The 23508-nt window shown below is 48.2% G+C and overlaps 1 protein-coding gene across 6 annotated transcripts in view; it reads left to right on the forward strand.

Annotated features, from left to right (window-relative positions):
* The window catches only part of LOC149365484 (uncharacterized), a 79142-nt gene extending 56218 nt beyond the window's left edge, over positions 1–22924 (forward strand). For 3 of the 6 annotated variants that reach the window (XM_089542932.1, XM_089542908.1, XM_089542917.1), the window contains 3 exons: positions 2685–5032; positions 8019–8053; positions 16057–16285. In XM_089542932.1, coding sequence (XP_089399058.1) covers positions 2685–5032; positions 8019–8053; positions 16057–16200 — 2527 coding nt within the window. In that variant the 3' untranslated portion in view covers positions 16201–16285. Of the gene's footprint in view, positions 1–2684; positions 5043–8018; positions 8054–16056; positions 16286–21771 lie in introns of those variants that run through there. The other 3 variants (XM_089542890.1, XM_089542922.1, XM_089542898.1) reach the window with 3 other exon arrangements.
* The last annotated feature ends 584 nt before the right edge of the window (positions 22925–23508 follow it).

Here is a 23508-nt window from a genome sequence, read left to right on the forward strand (position 1 = left end):
TGATTCTTCTTCGCGTGCTGCTGAATTTGTCCACGCGAGGTGCGGAATCCCGTCCCTAATGAATTTTTTTTTTATCTCTCGTACCTCGCCCGTTCTCTTTTCCTCAAGGAGCGTAAATTCGGTGGCCTCAGGCGCGGTTAGGGGATGTGTTAACGAGCAGGACTCTCTTCCATTTTCAGCGCCTCCAACGCCTTCTCAAAATGGGCAATCGCAACTTCAAGCAAATATATAGAGGCAGATTCTAGTACATGCTTCCCAATATCCTTTTCCTCGTCATACAGGTTCCCCATTGATGGTGTTAATGAAACTTGTAAACCTTGTGGTGCGATTTTTGGATTGCATATAGATGTTTAGGCTACGGATGTGGAGTTCATGCCTTATTCGGTTATCCCCAATTTTTGTATATATATATATATATATATATATATATATGAAAAGCCAACAGCCACAAACCAAGGAACACAGGTTCTTTAATTTTATTTATTTTTTAAATTGTAAAAAAATCTTCTCTGTGCCTTGGTTTCGGTGGCTGTTGGCTTCTCTCATATTTATAGCGAGCACCTCATTCATTCCGCTGCCCTTGTCTCCTATATATATATATAGTTGCAGGAGGTCTTGTCGTTCAATGGGCCAGGAAGACTTGTAGAAGAAGGGGTCACAACCTTGCAATTATCTTAATTTAATACCCAGTTTCGGACGGAGGACCGTCCTTCCTCAGGGTATACACAAGAATCCCCTGAGGAAGGACGGTCCTCCGTCCGAAACTGTCGGTATTAAATTAAGATAATTGCAAGGTTGTGACCCCTTCTTCTATATATATATATATATATATATATATATATATATATATATATATATTACGATGAAAAAACTTGCTCGACTGCTGACAACATAAGCAAAGAGTTGAAGTACACTTCTTAGAGAAACATTTATTTACCGACGGTTTCGGACGGTGGACCGTCCGAAACCGTCACGCAAACAACCTTACCTTACCACAAACAACCTTACCCTGATGAAGGACAGTTCACCGTCCGAAACCGTCGGTAAATAAATGTTTCTCTAAGAAGTGTACTTCAACTCTTTCCTTATATATATATATATATATATATATATATATATATATATATATATATATATATATATATATATATATATATATAATGCTAGTGTAGTCAACAGAATGATAATTGCAATAGACAAAAAATTAGGCAAAGGCAGTGACACTGCCAGGTGTGAGAATGCGAAAGCATTACTATCTCTGGTTGCATTGTTTGTAGAACTATTAAAATTATTTTCTATGAGTTTATGAACATTTACATTCCAAGTGGTGTCTACTTGCGTACGAGACCACTCGGCACTCTGTATGACGAGCAGTTGCATCGCAATTTTGATATGAAATTCCGGGAAGGCACACAATTGATGGTGCATACGTCGTCGAAGCTAGTCTTCAACTTGACTACTACATGTAAGCTATATGCAACGGGGAAGCATATGACACCACCGGGAATGTTTTACGAAAAACTGGTGCGCCACAATATCGGTACGAATGTTGTCAGGAAAACTGGCGCCACATTGATTGGTTGGTTTACGGGGTTGAACGTCCCAAAGCGACTAAGGCTATGAGAGACGCCGTAGTGGAGGGCTCCGGAAATTTCGACCACCTGGGATTCTTTAACGTGCACTGACATCGCACAGTACACGGGCCTCTAGAATTTCTCCTCCAAAGAAATTCAACCGCCGCGGCCGGGATCGAACCCGCGTCTTTCGGGTCAGCAGCCGAGCAACATAACCACTGAGCCACCGCGGCGGCTGGCGCCACATTGAGGTCAGCCAACGCGGAGTATATAGACGAACGACATGTATATGTTTTTCTGAAGGGGTGGTGCTCGGCTTGCTGTGTGGGTCGCATGGCCGCTTGATGACGTCACACTATTTTTCTCGCCATCGCTGAGAGCTTCTATACCATCTGCGAGTACACTTTAAAACACATACTCCGCCTTTTCTCGTAATGGTACTAATGTTTTTGCGTTAAAAGTCAGTCAGCAATTGCTCATCAATTCGTAGTGCTACTATTCAACAGTTTGCAACGGCATATGGCTATTGTCTTTTCGGATTTATTGATCGGTTTGAGGCAATTCAATGAAACCGAAACAAATAAATTGTTGGTAGTTTAGCTCCGGTTAAACTTGGTGCGTACGCGATAACTTCATGCGCAGCGAGGCTGCGGAGTCGGCGGCGTTGCAGCGGTGAAGCCGGCGCACGCGCGGCGCACCTGTGACGTCACGCGCGGCGCATGCGCACTAGCGGCGTCGGCTCGGCCCGGTGGCCTTGGCTTTACATGGCGTAGTGAAGCTATCGCTTCAGAAGGACACACCACTTTTTAGGGGGGGGGGGGGGGCATATTTTTGCAGTGCCCTGGAAGACAGGCTGTAGCTCTTAAGACGGCTTTTAGCATGGAGGCTCATAATTACCTGGAGCGATGACCTGGAAGTCTTAGGCCATAACTCTCTTGAGGGCTTCTACTGTGAAAACTCATATTACCTGGCGCAATGATTCGACATGCCTATGTAATGCATTCAGTACTTCCATGCAAAGTGTGGCACTGATGTGGTCTACTCACTATGTATTTCTGACCGGCGCTGTGTGATAAACTAATCCCCGTTTCTTTCATTTCCTGTCAACAGACCCCAGTGCAAGAAGGACGTCACTCAGGTCAGCTCGAGGAGCCCCGCACGACTTGGGCCGGCCAACCGGGCACACGTACCCGGACGCGCACATGGGCCGACCATCCGGGCGCAAGTACCTAGACCAGCCCTGCTTGGTGAACAAGTGAGTGGACCCACTCTACATTCAGCGACCATCGGGACGCAAGTACCTAGACCAGCCCTACTTGGTGAACAAGTGAGTGGACCCACTCGACGTTCAGCGACCATCCGGATGCAAGTACCTAGACCAGCCCTACTTGGTGAACAAGTGAGTGGACCCACTCGACATTCAGCGACCACCGGGACGCAAGTACCTAGACCCGCGGTACTTGGTGGACACGCAAGGATTGGGCGGACCAGCCGGGAACGAGTGGCTGGACCCACAAGACTGGGGCGGAGCAGTGATCAAGTGACTGGACCTGCACAGCTTGGACTGAACAGCTGGGCGCATGTGCCTGAAAGACAGAGGCAGTGTCCGTCAGCAACAAGCGTTCCATCTCCGAGCCAGCGCTCTGCGTTACTTCGGGAGCATCCAGGAGCATATGGAGAGGCAGAACGGCTGCGCAACAGGGCACAGGTGCCTGAAAGACAGAGCCAGTGTCCTTCAGCAACAAGCGTTCCATCTCTGAGCCGGCGCTCTGCGTTACTTGGGGAGCATCCAGGAGCATATGGAGATGCAGAACGGCTGCGCAACAGGGCACATATGTCTGAAAGACAGAGCCAGTGTCCTTCAGCAACAAGCGTTCCATGTCTGAACCAGCGCTCTGCGTTACTTCGGGAGCATCCAGTAGCATATGGAGAGGCAGCACGGCTTGGGATGGACAGCTGGGCACAGGTGCCTGAAAGACAGAGCCTGGACAGTTGGGCACAGGTGCCTGAAAGACAGAGCCAGTGTCCTTCAGCAACAAGCGTTCCATCTCTGAGCCGGCGCTCTGTGTTACTTCGGGAGCATCCAGTAGCATATGGAGAGGCAGCACAGCTTGGGCTGAACAGCTGGGCACATGTGCCTGAAAGACAGAGCCAGTGTCCTTCAGCAACAAGCGTTCCATCTCTGAGCCAGCGCTCTGCGTTACTTCGGGAGCATCGAGTAGCATATGGAGAAGCAGAACGGATGAGCAACTGGGCACAGGTGCCTGAAAGACAGAGCCAGTGTCCTTCAGCAACAAGCATTCCATCTCTGAGCCAGCGCTTTGCGTTACTTGGGGAGCATCCAGGAGCATATGGAGAGGCAGAACGGCTGCGCAACAGGGCACAGGTGCCTGAAAGAGAGAGCCAGTGTTATTCAGCAACAAGCGTTCCATGTCTGAACCAGCGCTCTGCGTTACTTCTGGAACATTCAGTAGCATATGGAGAGGCAGAACGGCTTGGGCTGGACAGCTGGGCACAGGGGTCTGAAATACAGAGCCTGGACAGCTGGGCACAGGTGCCTGAAAGACAGAGCCTGGACAGCTGGGCACAGGTGCCTGAAAGACAGAGCCCGGACATCTGGGCACAGGCGCCTGAAAGACTGGACCAGTGTCCTTCAGCAACAAGCGTTCCATCTCTGAGCCGGCGCTCTGCGTTACTTCGGGAGCATCCAGTAGCATATGGAGAGGCAGCACGGTGTGGGCTGGACAGCTGGGCACAGGTGCCTGAAAGACAGATCCAGTGTCCTTCAGCAACAAGCGTTCCATCTCTGAGCCGGCGCTCTGCGTTACTTCGGGAGCATCCAGTAGCATATGGAGAGGCAGCACGGTGTGGGCTGGACAGCTGGGCACAGGTGCCTGAAAGACAGATCCAGTGTCCTTCAGCAACAAGCGTTCCATCTCTGAGCCAGCGCTCTGCGTTACTTGGGGAGCATCCAGGAGCATATGGAGAGGCAGGACGGCTGCGCAACAGGGCACGGGTGCCTGAAAGACAGAGCCAGTGTCGTTCAGCAACAAGCGTTCCATGTCTGAACCAGCGCTCTGCGTTACTTCGGGAGCATTCAGTAGCATATGGAGAGGCAGAACGGCTTGGGCTGGACAGCTGGGAACAGGTGCCTGAAAGACAGAGCCTGGACAGCTGGGCACAGGTGCCTGAAAGACAGAGCCCGGACATCTGGGCACAGGTGCCTGAAAGACTGGGCCAGTGTCCTTCAGCAACAAGCGTTCCATCTCTGAGCCGGCGCACTGCGTTACTTCGGGAGCATTCGGTAGCATATGGAGAGGCAGCACGGCTTGGGCTGGACAGCTGGGCACAGGTGCCTGAAAGACAGATCCAGTGTCCTTCAGCAACAAGCGTTCCATCTCTGAACCGGCGCTGTGCGTTACTTCGGGAGCATCCAGTAGCATCTGGAGAGGCAGCAGGTTAGAACCGGTGCGAGTTCTGCGCAAGCTTTTTAGAGCGAAAGCCTTTAATGCCTCATACTGTCGTTACCAAGACGTGTTAGCAATGTGTCCGCGTTTCGGATGCATGCCTTACATGGGCATCTGCCAATCAATAGCCAATCGATACTTAACCGGGTGCAATCGAAAGATATCAGAACATCATATAAAGGGATTTCATGATTATGTCATTGTACTTAATGAATAAATGAATAATTGGTAATCAGTAGTAGTTAAGAAGTGGCATGTGGGACTGTGCACTGCACCTGTACCTTAACAACACTAATTAATCAGTGTACTAGTTAAGGTCACGTTAACTATCACTAAGAAGTGGCATTGGGACTGTGCACTGCACCTGTACCTTAACAACACTAATTAGTCTACTAGTTAAGGTTACGTTAGCTATCACTAACCATACATTAACTAAGCAGACAAGGAAAGGGGAATGAGGGACTCGTTATAAATATGAGAGAAGCCAACAGCCACAGAAACCAAGGGGCACAGCGGATTTTTAATTAATTTATTTATTTTGTGGTGTTGATCAATTTATATTATTGAATATGTTATCGCTTAAAGCTAAATTGATTAGAAAAGCAGAAAAAACAACCACATGCCGCCGGTGGGATCCGAACCCACGGATCCCACCGGCGTTATGTGGTTGTTTTTTCTTCTGATTTTCTAATCAATTTAGCTTTAAGCGATAACATTCAGTAATATAAATTGTGGGCTCCCTGGCAGCGTTGCAAGACGCTGTCGCGTTCCACTCTTAGAGGCAAAGCTTAACACCTTAACCACACATCAGTGACAGAAGCAGCAACACTGCGCTTAACGCTTTCGCCTCACCGGACTTCAGGTCAACAAAGTGCCCCCCTGTATTTTCAACTATTTTGTCTAGTATTTCGGCCACTCAGTACGAAGCTCTTGGGACAAAATCTGCCCTTGCGCCATTAACATTCATCATCATCATCAATTCTCATGGAAAATTCCCGCCCCCTCCTCAAAATCCACCCCTACTTGGCGTCACCATAGTTTGCTGGCAGAAATGCCTGACTAGTGGTAGCCATGCCTGTTTTTCATGTATTTTCCTTTTCTTGCCTGTAAAAGCTTCATTTCCAGATAAAATAGCCTTGTTGTCATTAAAATACGGTATTCTTTCGACATAGGTCTACTTCGATGTGTCCTTGTTGGCCTTTTAAAGCCGCCATATTGACATTCTTCTCTGGAAACCCTGTGCTGGTGGAACCATTTTATTGCTATTAAACCTTAGTCCTCAGCCCAACTACCGTAATTTCTGGACTATAGTACGTGGTCTTTACATGTTTAAGAGCTGAAATTTTGCTTTATGTGAACTATATGCAGGGTCTGTTCTGAAAGTAGTAGGACTGGTTTTTTTCCTGGGCTAACGGGCGGACGAGAGGCGGTCTGCGCTTGCAGAATCGTTGAAGGGTGATATTGGGAATGCTGGGGAATAATCGGCAGTCGGCTGTCGGCCGTTGAAGAGAGCAGGTCGCTTGCACTGTGAACCCCTGTCGAAACGTCTCGTCACACAGAATCATGGCGCCTTTACTGGATCAGCGATAGGCGATCAAATTTTGTGTAAATCTTGGTAAAACGGGCAAAGAGACTCAACCTGATTTTGGAGGCCTACGGTGAAACTGCCATGGGTAGATCAGGTATTTTTTGAGCGGCACAAGATGTTCCGAGAAGGTAAGGAAAGAGCGGAAGACGGCGACCACTCCGAACGCCCTTCCACCAGCGAGACCAATGAAAATGTTTAGCGAGTGAAACATTTACTGAACAGTGATCGCAGGATGAGTATCAGAATGGTTGCTGAGGACTTGAGCATTCCTCAAACCCAAGTTTTTGAGATCGTGACAGGAAACTTAGCCATGAGGAAAGTGTGCGCGAAGTTGGTGCCGGGAGTGCTGTCAGGAGCAAAAGGCCAACCGGAAAGCGATCCGCCAGGATCTTCTTCATCATGTGAATTAAAACCCCGATTTTTTGCCCAGCACAAGGCGGCAACGCTGCCTCAGCACCGTTACAGCTCCGACTTTGCCCCGCCAGACTTTTTTCTATTCCCGAGAATAAAATCGACACTCAAGGGGAAACATCACAGATCGGTAGAAGCGGTCCAACAGGCCGTGACGAGGGAGCTGAACAGCATTCCGGTCGAGGTGTTCCTGGAGGCGTACGAAAACTGGAAAACTCATTAGAATCAGTGTGTAGGTGCGGAAGGGTGCTACTTTGAAAAATTCTAATCGTTTGTACTGTTCTCATGAATAAATAGTATTTAAAAAATGAGTCCTACTACTTTCAGAACAGACCCTGTATGGTACAGACTGTACATGATTTTATTTTTTCAGATTGTCTCTCAGAGCCGAAGAGCCTACAAGGCGGCTATCAAATAAAAAAATGTGCCCCGTGTGGGCACCTACGACATGTTACCGTAATAAATAAAAGCGAAGTCAGCTCCGATACACAATCAACTTCAATATTTTAACTTCGCAAAATTTTATTTTGAGCCGAAATTTGCCCCTGTGGACTATACACCGAGTGCGGACTATAGTTCGGAAATTACGGTATTTCCACTGCAGTACAAACATCACTCTTAATAATTGCTACGTAACCTTGTTGTACAGTGGAATGTACAGTTCCTCTCTTCCATACAATTGTAAACAAACTGTTGTTTCAGGCCGTGCAGTACGTCACGAAACGGCCCATGTGAAGGAAAAGACAGCAAAGTCTTTGTGGTTATCTCAATGATGCCAAAACATTAGAGCGTGGAGGACAAGGTGGAAGCTCTTCTTTGATACTGACTTCTCTTCTTTGAAACATTGCGTCTTCTATCCTCATACATATACTAAGTTTTCCTTCGCCTATCATCAACTTAAAAAAATGGCAGCCAGCTTGTGAAACGTGTCCCTTTTTGTCAAGTTTGCTGATCCTTCGTGTACTTTTCTCCTTCCAGGAGGACGACTTCAGGCTCAAAGACGTGTCTTCGCCGTGAGTATATGGGTCTCTTGTTACACTGCAAGGCAGTACCCAGAAACTGCGGCTGTTTTGGTTGGATCTGTTTATATGGTTTACGATATGCGTTGCCGGATACCAACTGAACTGTAATTTCAATAGAAGATTATTCAATTTACAGTGTACCGGTAGTAGGGTAATACATGTTACCGTAGGCAGTGACTAGTTTCGAAGCAAAACCGTAAAGAACCCCAGGTGGTCGAAATTTCCGGAGCCCTCAACTACGGCGTCTCTCATAGCCTTAGTCGCTTTGGGACGTTAAACCCCATAAACCAACCAACCAACCAACCAAACCCGCTGCGGCTTCGATGCGAAGCAGTTTATGCTCAGCGCCTCTAGCGAGCAGTGCGCTGGCAGCCGGCGGCGGCGGCGGCTTGTCCCTTAAAGGTGCACTGAAGAGGAATCTGAACTCGTCTTTTTGCCGCGGGAACTCGATCTACACCTTCCTAGCATTCTTAGAAACGGCGACTTATTGCCCTGTGTGGCCAATTTCCCTAATTAAATCGAATTAACGTCCGGCTCCCGCCCTTTTTTTTTTAATTCTGCGTCGTACGGTGGGCGGAGTCGACCAACGCGTGGAGTGCCTTTCACCCAGTCCCGTGGCGGCTTGCCGCTCAACCATCGGCGGAGTAATACGTAGTAGTCCGTAGTAGCAAATAGTCCGCGCGTATTTTTATTTCTGCGGGCTTATTTTGCGGCTATATTATCTCCGAATGAAACTATTTATTCATGGAAACCTAAAAAACAAAATAAAGCGAAAGCAAAGCCTCCACGGAGCTGGCTGAAAGGAACTTCACGCGTTGGTCGACTCCGCCCATCGTACGAGGCAGAATTCAAAAGAAAGGGCGGGGGCCGGACGTTAATTCGATTTAATTAGGGAAATCGGCCATACTGGGCAATAAGGTGCAGTTTCTAAGAATGCTAGGAACGTGTAGATCGAGTTCCCGCGGCAAAAAGACAAGTTCAGAATCCTCTTCAGTGCACCTTTAACGAAGCGCATAACCAGTGTAGGTCCCAAGACAACAGCCACATGCCCGGTTGGTGGTGCATGGCATAAATGTGCACTAAACAGGAATCTGAACTTGTCTTTTTAACGTGGGAACTCGTTCTACGCGTCCTGGGCAATCTTAGAAACTTCGAATAATTGTCCTGTGCTGCCGATTTCCCTAATTTAAATACATCCAGTCAGAGACTACTACACAGCTGCAAATTAGGCCCACGGAAATAAGACCTTCACGCGCGTGCGACCTGTATATATTTATATTTATCATGTATATATGTAAATAGATTTATTGTCAGTGTACCCCTCCCCCTGTCCTTTCTACTATCCCCTCCCCTCTTTCTTTTCACTTCTACACCTGCCTACTATCCTTTACTTCCGCTGCCCCAGCTCAGGTGCTTCCAGCAACGATAGCAGATGCCGGGGTAGAAAAAATTCTTTTACCTTCCATATTCAATGCAAAATAAAAAATCCACTACTACTACTACTACTCTTTGCTTTCGCCGATCGCTACGTATCACTCCGCCGATGGCAGAGCGGCAAGCCGCAACGGGACTGACCGAAAGGTTGGTTGACTCCTCCTACCGTCGGCGGTGAATTAAAAAAAAAGGGCGGGAGCCGGGACGTTTAATCCGATTTAAGTTAAGGAAATTGGCCGCACAGGGCAAAATTGCAAGGACACGTTGGCAACTAAAGTTTTAAGAGGCGAAAGCCGACGACGCTACGCCGCGATGACTTCCGGTGGATGTGACGTCACATTGTTCCCGTGTCTATATCGATACCCAAATTATGGTTGGTTGGTTTATGGGGTTTAACGTCCCAAAGCGACTAAGGCTATGAGAGACGCCGTAGTGGAGGGCTCCGGAAATTTCGACAGTACACGGGTCTCGAATTTCTCCTCCAAGAAATTCAGCCGCTGCGGCCGGGATCGAACCCGCGTCTTTCGGGCCAGCAGCCGAGCACCATAGCCACTGAGCCACCGCGGCGGCATACCCAAATTATACATCTTTCGGGGATCTTAAGTGTTAATTACGCTTAATTACACATTTCTCCATCTAATTTGACACAAATCTGGCGTTTTTTCCGACCACCCTGTGACAATTTTCACTATGTCGTGACGACTTCTGATGGATGTGACGTCACACCGTTCCCATGGCTATATCGACGTCCGCGCTATTTCGACGCGATTTCAACATTCTTGCCGGTAATTATTAATTGATCTGCAGTAATCAAACTTGGCTTCTAGGCTCATTTTTTGCTCCATCTGAAGCAACCATTGGTTTTCTTTTTTAGTTCCAAAGTTAAACGCGTGTGGCACGCTTTGTTATCGGACGACTGTATGAGCCTTAATGATTCCGAGTTTCTAAGAATGCTAGGAACGTGCAGATCGTGTTCCCACGGTAAAAAAGACGAGTTCAGATTCCTCTTTAGTGCACCTTTAACTGCTGCACCATTGCGCTAGCAGTGTCTACTGACTACTCACTCGCAGCCGCCGCGGTGGCTCAGCGGCTATGGTGCTCGGCTGCTGACCCAAAAGACGCGGGTTCGATCCCGGCCGCGGCGGCTAGAATTTCTTTGGAGGAGAAATTCTAGAGGCCCGTGTACTGTGCGATGTCAGTGCACGTTAAAGAACCCCAGGTGGTCGAAATTTCCGGAGCCCTCCACTACGGCGTCTCTCATAGCCTTAGTCGCTTTGGGACATTAAACCCCATAAACCAAACCAAACTACTCACTCCCCGCGCTAGGAGTGACTACTGACTCCCCGCAATCCATGACTGTAAAGTAGAGAATGACCAATTCCGCATATATATGGGAATGTCGGCAGAACCTATATGCGACAGAGAAGTACTCGCGTGTGAGGGATCTCTAATGACTGCACTCTTAAGGATAGTCTAAGCGTTATGCGATGGTGAAAGAATGAACAGTGGCACGTGTTCGTGTCCGCGAAGTGATACGAAAGCGGAGCCCAGGCCGCGGAAGGAGCCCGTTACATTATCGGGTTATACCCTTAAGGCAGAGACTAAGTTTCCCCCCCAAGCCTTTTTTGTTAATAGTATTATCGATACGTCGAACTGTTTCGCGAACTGTTTCGCCTCCATCGAAATGCAGCCGCTGCGGCCTGGGTCGAGCCCGCGTCTTTCGGGGCAGCCGAGCACCATAACCGCTGGGCGACTGCGGCGGCGCCCTAAAACGGTCGATGGCGGTTTAACGTCCCGAAGCGACTCAGGCTGTGAGGGACGCCGTAGTGAAGGGGTCCAGAAATTTCGACCACCAGGGGTTTTTTTAACGTGCACTGACATCGCACAGTAGACACCTTTAGCACACCGTGTACCATGTTACCGTTACCGGTACCAGAGTACCGGGAGCCTGCGCGCAGCCAATGCGCATGCTCAAATCGCCTTGACGGCGTCAGGTGGCGCCACATACCGGGAAGCTGTGGAAAAGAAACATAGTGTAGAACTATATCGATTCTGGAAAAGGCAGATCAGGAAAGAATTTTTCTATGATAACTCAAGAGGCAGTGCCCTACTTTTTGAAGCTAGATCAGGGTGTCTTAGAACGCGCAGCTACAAAAAGAAATTTAACGAAGAAGACGACACATGTGCAGTGTGTGGTAGATCTGTGGAAACAATTGAACACCTCATAATCAAATGTGATGGTATCCATCCGGATGTCGATGCAGGCACAGTCACTCTTTCTGAGGCCCTAGGGTTTAAAGATAACAATGGTCATGTAAATAAATCTGCAGTGGAAGTCAGCAAAAAGCGATTGGAGGATTGGTGGCTGAAAAGCAGAGATGTGGCATAAGGTTAGAATAGTAGGAAACCGTAGGCAAAGTTGATGGAGAATATTAATGAGAATTGCCAACACAGTAAACAAAAAAAAAATAATAAATAAAGAAAAGCTGAGCATGGTGGCAATTGCCACCACCCCGTTTCAAAGGGGGCGCTCCTATCCATCCATCCATCCATCCATCCATGTGCTCGCGCCGGCAGCGTCGGAACCAATCAGCGCGTACTCACCGCCGGTGGGCGGGCTCCCGGCACTCCGGTAACGGTAGCGGTAACACGGTACACGGTATGCTAAAGGTGTCTAGTATACGGGCTGCCAGAATTTCGCCTACACCGAAATTCGGCCGCCGCGGCCGGCGTCGAACCCGTGTGTTTGGGGGCAGACGAGCTTCATAACCACTGAGCCACCGCGGCGGCACCGCCCTAAAACGTTTGGAGATCCAAGGACCCTGGAATGTGAATAAATGATGGGACTATATGCTAGTACAGAAATAATCCAATGTTTCGTAGTGTAATGTAATAATGTTTTTGTAGTTTCCTTGTACTGTTTTGATTGGGACAGAGTTCAAAATGCGGACTATGTTAGCTGCATGTCGTTAGCTGCGTCACTCCAATCACTACATGAGTATTTATTCACCACCGATTTTTTGTTATAGATTTGATAGAGTGACAGTATGCGCCCAGTGCGGTGGCTCAGTGGGTTTGGCGTTCGGCTGCTTACACCAAGGTCGTGGGATCGAGTTCCTGCAGGCTAAATGCAAAAATTCCCGTGCGCTGTGTGATGTCGGTTTTGTCTTGTTTTGATTATGTTTTTATTTTTCAGATTTTCTTTGTGGCCGGCACTCGGTGCTTTGTTTAGACTGTTACTGTGACCATGACTTTGCAGTGACTTCGGTTTTCTCTTTTTTATTATTATTATTTATTCCGCGGACTGCACGTTGTGCTTTGGGTCTGTGCGACTAACTTCTACTGTGATGAGCCTTTTGTTTTCTCTTCTTTTGAGTTTTTTTTACTGCTCTGTTTTTCGCTTAATTTTTTTTCTTTTTTGCAACATTTAGTTCTTTTTCATTTATCTTGAATTGGCGTTAAGCCTGGCAAAGCTTTGCTGGTCCAGGCATCCTCTCTCTTTCTTTTATGTTTTTTTAATCTTTTTGAGAGGACCAATAACAGGGTAAAAGGGATGTCGGTAGGCAAGAACCTTAGGTAGTCTAAATTAATGTGGAGTCCTCCACTGCAGCGTACCTCATAGCCAATTTGCCACCGCGGTGGCTCAGTGGTTATGGTGCTCGGCTGCTGACCCGAAAGACGCGTGTTCGATCCCAGCCGCGGCGGTTGAATTTCTTTGGAGGAGAAATTCTAGAGGCCCGTGTACTGTGCGATGTCAGTGCACAGAACCCCAGGTGGTCGAAATTTCCGGAGCCCTCCACTACAGCGTCTCTCATAGCCTGAGTCGCTTTGGGACGTTAAACCCCATAAACCAACCAAACCAACCAATCATAGCCAATTTGTCGCTTCGGGACGTTAAAATTTCACAGACCGCATGCACTCTAACTAGCGCACACTCTTTCATAAAACAGGGTGCGCTCGAGGACAGTTTACTCTCTTTTTTTTTGCTCCCACATAGGCGTTTTAGTGTTCAGGGTGTGCCATATGTAATAAGCATTCTTGGAACCAATCTTTCGGTGTATAGGAGTTGTCCTTGAACCGCAATAAATTTTGTTGTTCGGCTAGTTGGTGCATTACTTAGGTGGGTAAACAGCGCACAGAAAAACAAGGACGGGAAGAAGGTGACACGCACTCGCGATGGCGAACAACTATCGCTTTTATTCGAGCACTTCGAAATATATAGCAGGAAAGAAAGAAAGACGACGAGGAAGATGCATGAACGACACTAATATCACACAATCACCACTTCTTTAATGGATAACAGAGTGGCTAAAAGTGACAGGCAAAAACACATGCTCCGCTTTTCCGGCAATCTTCTTGGGTTTGGTTTATTGGGGTTTAACGTCCCAAAGTGACTCAGGCTATGAGGGACGCCGTAGTGAAGGGCTCCGGAAATTTCGACCATCTGGGGTTCTTTAACGTGCACTGACATCGCACAGCACACGGGCCTCTAGAATTACGCCTCTATCGAAATTTAGCCGCTGTGGCCGGGATCGAACCCGCGTCCTTCGTTCCAGCAGCCGAGCGCCGTAAACCACTGAGCCACCGCGGCGGGGGGCGATCTTCTTCAGATTGTGCGCCACCTTGTGAATATAGGAAGTGCCTCCAGTACTTTGGAGGCTTGGAGTGCTTTGTGCAGTTTTAAAAAATGAAAATGAAAATCTGTTTTTGAGGAAAGGAAATGACGCAGTAACTGTCTCACATATCTCGGTGGACACCCGAACCGCGCCGTAAGAGAAGGGATTAAGGAGGAAATGAGAGAAGACAGGAAGAAAGTGGTGCCGTAGTGAAGGGCTCCGGAATAATTTCGGCCACCTGGGGATTTTAACGTGCACTGATATCGCAACGCACACGGGCGGCTTTTGCGTTTCGTCTGTATTGAAGCGCACCTGACCGCGGCGGCCACGTTTCGATGGAGGTGAAACGCAAAAGGCGTCCGTGTGCTGTGCGATGACGAAGACTGTTGGAAAAGCGGGAGCATGTTTGGTTTGGTTTGGTTTATTGGGGTTTAACGTCTCAAAGTAACTCAGGCTATGAGGGACGCCATAGTGAAGGGCTCCGGAAATTTAGACCACCTGGGGTTCTTTAACGTGCACTGACATCGCACAGTACACGGGCCTCTAGAATTTCACCTTCATCCAAATTCGACCGCCGCGGTCGGGATCAAACCCGCGTCGGTTTTGTTCTCCGCACCAGAAAAGCTCGGAGGCCTATACAAAAAGAATAGTACCAGCGAGAGAACCAGGGCAAGCTGCTTATGATGCATATTATCCGTCATGTGGATTGCCGAAGGAACGTGGCATACAAGATACCGCTATCGTGTGGACGTTGCTACGTCGGTCAGACCGGGCACTGTTTAATCGAACTGCTAGCAGGCGCGCACCTTAAAACGGACGGCAGGAAGCAATCTGGCAATTCACAGACGCACGCACAAGGAATATATTTGAAGTGCTGCGGATACTATACAAGGAGACACCTGTATCAGCAGACCTTCCATATCGCTCAAAAAAAGAAATCCAGTACCTTGGAGGCTAGGATTGCTTTGTGCTGTGTGTTTAGTCTTGTTTCTATTCCTTTGGCCCGTCACTTTTAGCCACTCTGTTATCCTTTCGAGAGGTGTTCACTGTGTGATACGTTTCAAAGTTTCAAAGTTTATTTCCCATCTAACACTAGAGATGGAGGAATCGTAGAAAAAAGCTGCCCTTGGGCAGCTTGACGAGTCTACAATCCTGATTATTGACAGGGAGGCAACACAAGAGTTTATACAATTTTAGAAAAAAACAAGCACATCAAGGAAGCAGCCGAGAATACACGAAACAGCAATATGTATACATAATGAAACTTAAACCATCTTATTCAAAAACAAATTATGTAGTTCACGGCGTGAAAAAGAAAACAAATCGAGGTTAATGTGGATATACCTATTTAGAAGAGATGGAAGTGTGTACTGAAGGCATTCCCTACCAAGATTTAGTCGAGGTGTTGGCACTGTCCATTCTTCGCCACGTCTTGTTGGATAGACTGATTCTTTTTTCCTTAGTTCTGCTAAATTTTTAAGATTTGTTACATTTTTCCTGATTTCTGTTTTAAAAGTAACACTGAGGCGATATTTATAAAGATTATGTGCTTTAATAACTCTGGAATGACAAAAGAAAGCTGCACTTGGATGTCGGAACGGTAAATTATATGTATTTCGGAGATATCTTTTTTGCATCAAATGAATACGTTCAAGGTTAGTGAATGTTGTAGTGCCCCACACCAACTGGCAATAGTTTAAGTGTCACTCATGTGTCACGTATAAGTGTCACTCATGTATCTTTCGCGCTATCTTTGCTTCTTTCCTGCTATATATTTCAAAGCGTTCGATTATGAGCGATCACTTGTTAGCGCAAGTCTGCCTCACCTTCTTCCGGTTCTCGTTTTTCTGTGCGCTGTTTTCCCACCTAAGCTGCGCTTAAAGTCTATTTCAACCTCCATTTTCAGTATCTGTGAGCTGAAATTGAGTGGTGTCTATTGCCCAGGTCGAAACAACACGTCAGTTAGCCGCTATCATCGAAGCTACTGCTGTGGCAATGATCCGGGAAGAGTTGACCCTCTTGTTGAGTGAGGAGCTGGGGCTGTCGGCTACGGACCTTCATATGCCCAAGGCACAAACTAAACATTGAAGCGAAATGTCTTCCCACGCTAGAGACAAGGATCCTGCAGTTCACGGAAGAGGTGTACAGAATAAATAAATGTCTGTGTACAGAACTTATTGCTGCAAAGCACATGCCAACACTTTTCTTCTAATATTTTTCTGCAGCTGGTCCTTAGTAGTGGACTCCAAGAGGAAGCAAGCGTAGAAGGGGGCAGCAGAAAGTTAGGTGGACGGATGAGATCAAGAAGTTTGCGGGGATACGGTGGCCGCAGCTGGCAAAGGACAGGGTTCAACGGAGAGATATGGGAGAGGCCTTTGCCCTACGGGGGGTGTAGTCAGGCTGACGATGATGATGATGAAGCCTGTGCAGTAAAAGTCAACGAAACTTGAAAGCGCGAAATCACATGCGGGTTAGCAAGGCGTTTAGGAAGTAATACCAATTCTGCAACCAATCCTGCAATGATTGTTATGTGATACAGCAAGCTTTAGAGCGCTCTTAAATAGGGGGCACTTTCATAACGACGGTCTTATGCTGGAGGCCCGTGCACTATGCGATGTCAGTGCACGTTGAAGAACCCCAGGTGGTCGAAATTTCCGGAGCCCTTCGCAACGGCGTCCCTCACTGCCTCCCGGTCTTCGCGGTCGAATTTCGATTGAGGCGAAATTCTAGGGGCCCGTGTACTGTGCGATGTCAGTGAACGTTAAAGAACTCCAGGTGGTCGAAATTTCCGGAGCCCTTCACAACGGCGTCCCTCACAGCCTTAGTGGCTTTTAAACCCAAATAAACCAGAACATCATAGCCTGAGTCGCGTTGGGGCGTTAAACACCATAAAACCATCATAATGACGGTCTCATGCTTGGAGATTTTGAGAGCACATCATGCTGTCTCCGAGGAATGCGAGCCGTCTTGCGCGATTCAAAGCAGACACCCTAGGTGTCACTTGATCTGAATGCGAAGGGCTCTGGTTTGCTATATACATTCCTTCCCGAATCACATTTTCTGCCCTTCGCCATTGGCTAAAGTGAGGCCCTGTACCTAGTCTTCAGCCAATAAGAACGAACGCGAGAATTTGCGTCACTGGTGAAGGAGGGGAAATTTAAAAAAAAATGCTTGGAATTACTTGGGGAGTCGTTTCATCGCCACTGCTGACTGTGCGCAGCGTCTTCGGTACGCATACATGCTCGCTCTCAAAATGTGCCCTTTTCCCGGCCGCGGCGGTTGAATTTCGATGAAGGCGAAATTCTAGAGGCCCGTGTACTGTGCGATGCCAGTGCACGTTAAAGAACCCGTGGTGGTCGAAATTTCCGGAGCCCTTCACTACGGCGTCCCTCATAGCCTGAGTCGCTTTGGGACGTTGAACCCCATAAAACCAAACCAAACCAAAATGTGCCCGTTAACGTCAGGGGTGCGCAAAGCGAGCACAACGCTGAGGCGTCTTCGTTCCTCAGAACTGCTGCCAGCTGCCTCTCTGTCGGCGCTACGAAACGATGCACAGTGTAGCCCAAACGTTGGCCTAGCCTTATACGCAAACACCCGCTGGATTTGAGGAAGGTAAAGGTGCATATATGGTTACCCTCTGTGTGTGTTAATTTAGCGCCTTGTTTCACATGTTAATATTGTCACGTAGTGGTGACTGCAGTCCGGCGAACAGGAACACAGCGAGAATGTCTTCGAAACGAAACTATTTATTCGGGCTGACTTGCGCCCGCAAAGAACTGAATCACTCGGCGGCGGCGTAGCAACAAGCGTGCTCGGCGGTCGTCGAACAGAAAGACCACCGCTGTCGGCCGTGCTCTTTTTAAAGCTGATAGCGAACCTTCGAGATAAAGCTTTAGAAGTTACTAGAACATTCTGGCGCAAACTAGAAACGGCTCCGTCCGGTTGCGATCAATCGAGATAATTCTAGGCGCGTCTTGCGTCACAAACGAAGCGATAAAGCGGCGTGCCGGCAGCCTTGAAGCATGAACAAATAAACACAACGAACAAATGCTACAAAGGTTCGCGGCAATATGGAAAACCAACTAGTCCGGCAAAATACCTTACTGCAGTACATCTCATCAATCATCACGACGTCACGGTTAATCCCCTTCGACCAGCTAGCGTGACATCGCATAAGGTGGCAGATGGAAGGGAATTAGCACTGCTTGTTCTAATTAACCCAGGCGTGAAAATCGGTCTACACTGTTGTCTGGAGGGTCTCTTTTGAGGGTGTGGCGGGCATCTGCCGCTTCTTTCATGAGTTGTATCCGACTTTAGCCAGCATATAGGGGCCAGCGCGCCTTCGTAGAACATCGACGGAAAAAGAAGATCAACGGTCGGATGTATCGGTAGAGAAAAAAAGAAGAGAAAGGACGCTTGTAGGCTTCGTCCCGGTCCTGCTTCGATCGATCGCTCTGTTAATAAACCCCCGTGCGTATTCGCCCGTTTCGAGGAAGGCGTGTCAGGTTCCGTCGCGGCGTTAACCAGCTCTGTCATTGAGCAGCACGTGCAACGAGATATGGAGACCCGATGTCAGTGCACGTTAAAGAACCCCAGGTGATCGAAATTTCCGGAGCCCTTCACTACGGCGTCCCTCAGAGCCTGAGTCGCTTTGGGACGTTAAACCCCTTAAACCAAAGCAAACTAAGTTAAGGCTATGAATAACGAGTCTCTTTCCACAACCGAGCGTCGCATTCTAGTAGTACTACTTCTGAAGCACGTGCTTGTGTTCGACTTTGCCAAGGACGATTCAACACCGCTGCCTGACTCCCACCAGTCGTATTCACCACAAGATCAACACCGGGTCCGCACCTGCGATACGCCAGGAGCCCTATCGAGCCTCAGCCACTGAATCTAAGTTAATAGTTGACCAAGTTCAAGAGATGCTAAAGCGCGGCATTATTCGAGGATCTTCTAGTCCTTGGGCAGCTCTAGCTATCCTTGTTAGGAAAAAAGGTGGCACATGGAGGTTCTGTGTTGACTACCGTCGCTTAAATACAGCCATGAAGAAAGACATCTACCCGCTTCCACGTATAGATGACTCAATTGACTGTATGCGCTCAGCTTCATACTTTTCTTCTATCGAGTTGAGATCAGGCTACTGGCAAATCCCCATGCACGGTGCAGATAAAGAAACAACGTCATTCATAGCACCAGACGGACTTTATGAATTTAACGTTGTTCCTTTTGGATCATATAATGCGCCTGCAACATTCGAGCGGCTCATGGATGCAATCCTGCATGGACTAAAGTGGAAAATATGTTTGTGTTATTTGGACGACTTTGTAATTTTTTACAAACCATTTAGTGTGCACAACAGCCGTCTGAATATCGTGATTGAATGCATGGAACGAGCTGGTCTTGTCCTGAATTCAATGAAATACCATTTTGGGAACCGTGAAACAATTACTATTCTTGGTCACTTAGTTGATAAAGAAGGTGTTCTACCTGATCCCAAGAACATTGAAGCTGTCAAAAGTTTTACGGTGCCCCAATCAGCAAAAGAGCTGCAGTGCTTTTTAGGGCTCTGCTCGTAATTTCGACGCTTTATACCAAGGTTTGCGGACATCGTTTACCCACTCTCGTGTCTGCTGCATAACGATGCACCATTCAATCGGACCATCGAATGTGACGCAGCTTTCCGTCACCTGAAGTTTCTTTTGACCTGGGGCTCCATCCTACGCTTTTCTGCCCGTCAGCACCAATTGAAGTACACACTAATGCAAGTGGTATCGGTATCGGCGCTGTACTTATACAACGCCATGGCCGCGATCAGCATGTGGTAGCATATGCCAGCCGCTCGTTGAGTAAGTGCGAAAGGAATTACACGGTTACCGAGCAAGAATGTCTCGCCGTTGTTTTCGCTGTACAGCGCTTCCGCTCCTATCTGTACGGGAACGCTTTCATCGTCGTGACCGACCACCATTCGCTTTGCTGGCTAGTGAGTCTTCGTGACACGTGTGGACGGCTCGCTCGATGGGCTTTGCGCCTACAAGAATTTAATTTTAATATAATGCTTCTTAAATACCTGTACTGCGAAAAGACATGCGACCAGCCACTAATATCTAATGACAACGTAAAAAAAATACACGTGATGTCGTAAGTGGCGCACAGTGAAGAGGCTTACAGACTTTCGGAGTTGACACGTGCTCCTCGCAAGTAAAAATAGCATACAAAATTAGCGCTGGGGCATGCAGAAAGCAATAATCAACACGCATTGCGGAGTTAAAGGCATGGCACAGAAACACTTCGTCAACTTGTAAACAATAACATCAAACACAAAAGAGTACACGGGGCATAGGTGATACAGTACGCAAGTATTCTACGAGTTGACACGTGTTGTGCTCGAGTCATGCACCTTCGAGATGAAAAGGGAGTAAAGGAGGAAAACTTGCTTATTCAAAGATACTAAACAGTACTGCGTTGATAGCGCAGGAAATCAGGCACAGCAAACGGCAATCATCAACACCTGTTGCGTTCGTCGTGTCACTATACAATGCAGTCACACTGGTCGTCGAAAAAAATGCTCTGCGTTAAATGCACGAGCATAAGAAGCCTTAAAGACGATCACGTTTCCGTGAACATAATTGTCGCTACTTTGAGAGAAAATATATTTTCCCTGGGTTTTCATTCAATGAAGAAGTTAGGGCTTTGAATTTGAAAATTAGGAAGGATTCTCCAACCTCTGTGTCATGGTGAGATCTGAAAACAGATTCAAGTATTGTGGCTGTAATGTTATCAAATGAGTGGCCGGGAGTCGCGACATGTCTTAAGAGCGGAAAATTAGGAAGGACATTGGCATGTGATCGGTGGTTATTGAATCGCAACCTGAAGGGTAGTTCAGTTTGTCCAATGTACTGCAGCTTACACACACCGCATTCGAGCAGATAGATCGCAACCTGAAGGGTAGTTCAGTTTGTCCAATGTACTGCAGCTTACACACACCGCATTCGAGCAGATAGACAACATTGCTACTGTCGCAAGTGAAATTCCCTTTTATTTTACAGTAAAAGTCTGAGGCAGTACTTCTTGACAATGTAATAGTGGTCATATGAGTGCATACCTTACAACGCGTTTTTTGGCTAGGGCGGCAGCCAGTTGGACAGGGGTTAGTGGTTTTTGATGAAACCAGCATGTCGCGCAGGCTCCGTGACCTACGATATGCTACGCGGGGTGGCTGCGACTTTGCTGACCACTGTGGAAAACTGCGAAATGCTCTTACAGGACAAAGATACCCACCTCAAATTATTGACGACGCAATTAAATGCGCAGATACAATAGACCGCAAGGAAATCCTTCGTTCAGATAAACACGGGTAACGACAATAAAACACCACTTCAGTGCTAACCCATTGTGCATGAATGCCCATTGTTAAAGGTATCCTCAAAAAACATCACAATATTCTTATGCAGAGCAGCCGCCTGACACGAATATTTCCGTAGCCACCTGGAGGTATTTTACCGTGGAAACTCATTACCTGGCGTAATGATTCTCCATGCCTGTGTAATACATTCATTACTTCCGTGCAACGTGCGGCACTGATGTGTTCCACTCACTATGCTCCTCTGACCGGCGCGGTGTGATGAAATAAACCCCGTTTCTTTCATTTCCTGTCAACAGAACCCGGTACAAGGAAGTCACTCTGGCCAGCTCGATGCGCCCCGCACAAGTACGTGGACCCGCCGGACTTGGGCCGACCAATAGGGAACAAAAGTTCCTGGACCGACACGTGTTGAGCCGACCAACCAAGAACCAGTACGCGGACTCGTACGGCTTGGGTCTAAAAACCGTGCACGAAGTACCCGGACCCGCACAACCTGGGCCTAAAAACCGTACACAAAGTACTCGGACCCGAACAACCTGGGCCTAAAAACCGTGCACAAAGTACCCGGACCCGCACAACCTGGGCCGACCAACCGTGGACAAAGTACCGGACCCGAACAACCTGGGCTTAAAAACCGTGCACGAAGTACCCGTACCCGCACAACCTGGGCCGACCAACCGTGGACAAAGTACCCGTACCCGAACAACCTGGGCTTAAAAACCGTGCACAAAGTACCCGTACCCGCACAACCTGGGCCGACCAACCGTGGACAAAGTACCCGTACCCGAACAACCTGGGCTTAAAAACCGTGCACAAAGTACCCGTACCCGCACAACCTGGGCCGACCAACCGTGGACAAAGTACCCGTACCCGAACAACCTGGGCCTAAAAGCCGTGCACAAAGTACCCGTACTCGAACAACCTGGGCCGACCAACCGTGGACAAAGTACCCGTACCCGAACAACCTGGGCCTAAAAACCGTGCGCAAAGTACCCGTACCCGCACAACCTGGGCCATCCAACCGGGCGCAAGTACATGGACCCGAACGACTTGGGCAGAATAATGGGCCACAAGTGCCTGAAAGACAGAGCCAGCGTCGTTCAGAAACAAGCGTTCCATCTCTGAACCAGCGCTCTTCGTCACTTCGGGAGCAGCCAGTAGTATCTGGAGAGTCAACTGGTTAAACCTGGTCCGAGTTCTGCAGAAACTTTTTTTCGTCAAATGCTTCGGCCACTGAGTACGAAGCTCTTGGACCAAAAGCTGCCCTTGCGGCATTAACATTCACCATCGTCATTTGTCATGGAAAATTCTCCCCCTCTTCTTTAAATTCGCCCCTACTCGGCGTCAACAGTTTGCTGGCAAAAATGACTGACTTGTGCTAGCAATGCTTGTTTTTCATGTATTTTACTTTTCTTAACTATAAAAGATGTATTATCAGAGAAAACAGCCTTTTTTTGCACAGTGTAAGATCATTTTAGGTGTTAACGCTGCCCGCCGGCCGTGGCGGAGCGCGCGCACACATGGCGTTGCCGACCGCGGCGGCGCGGGTGCGCTGCGGAGTAGTGGCCATTCGCTTGCGGAGCGGCGTACGCGTCTGAGCGGTTTGCACGAGTTTCGGTACCGTTCTAGGCTGTGCTTGTCGGTGTTATGCGCTGCCAGAGGGCATCACAAGTTGTGGACGTTAGGTCTTCGGCTTCCACGCTGTGATAGGCACCGTGCACGAGCAAAGTTTGGTAGAACTAGCTTTTTGTGTCGCAGTTTGGGACCAGCCACAGTGATCGTTGTGCAAACACACGTGGTGGCGCGGGCCAACGACGTGGACGGTCGTCGCGCCCTATGTATACATATTGGCTGTGATGTGTTGCTGCAGTGGCGCACCTGAGGGGTCCAGCCGGGTACAGAAGCCGACTAGACGCGATTATGCTTCGTACCCAACTGCTAATCGGACTACCAGAGTTGTTCAGACAAAGTGTCACTTTTTAAAGCTGCGTCAGAGCCTGCTCGCCTAGAGCTATGGCGCCAGGCAATCCCCA

Source organism: Amblyomma mixtum, chromosome 1, assembly GCF_055824585.1.
Source record: "Amblyomma mixtum isolate Tamu chromosome 1, ASM5582458v1, whole genome shotgun sequence".
Taxonomy (NCBI): domain Eukaryota; kingdom Metazoa; phylum Arthropoda; class Arachnida; order Ixodida; family Ixodidae; genus Amblyomma; species Amblyomma mixtum.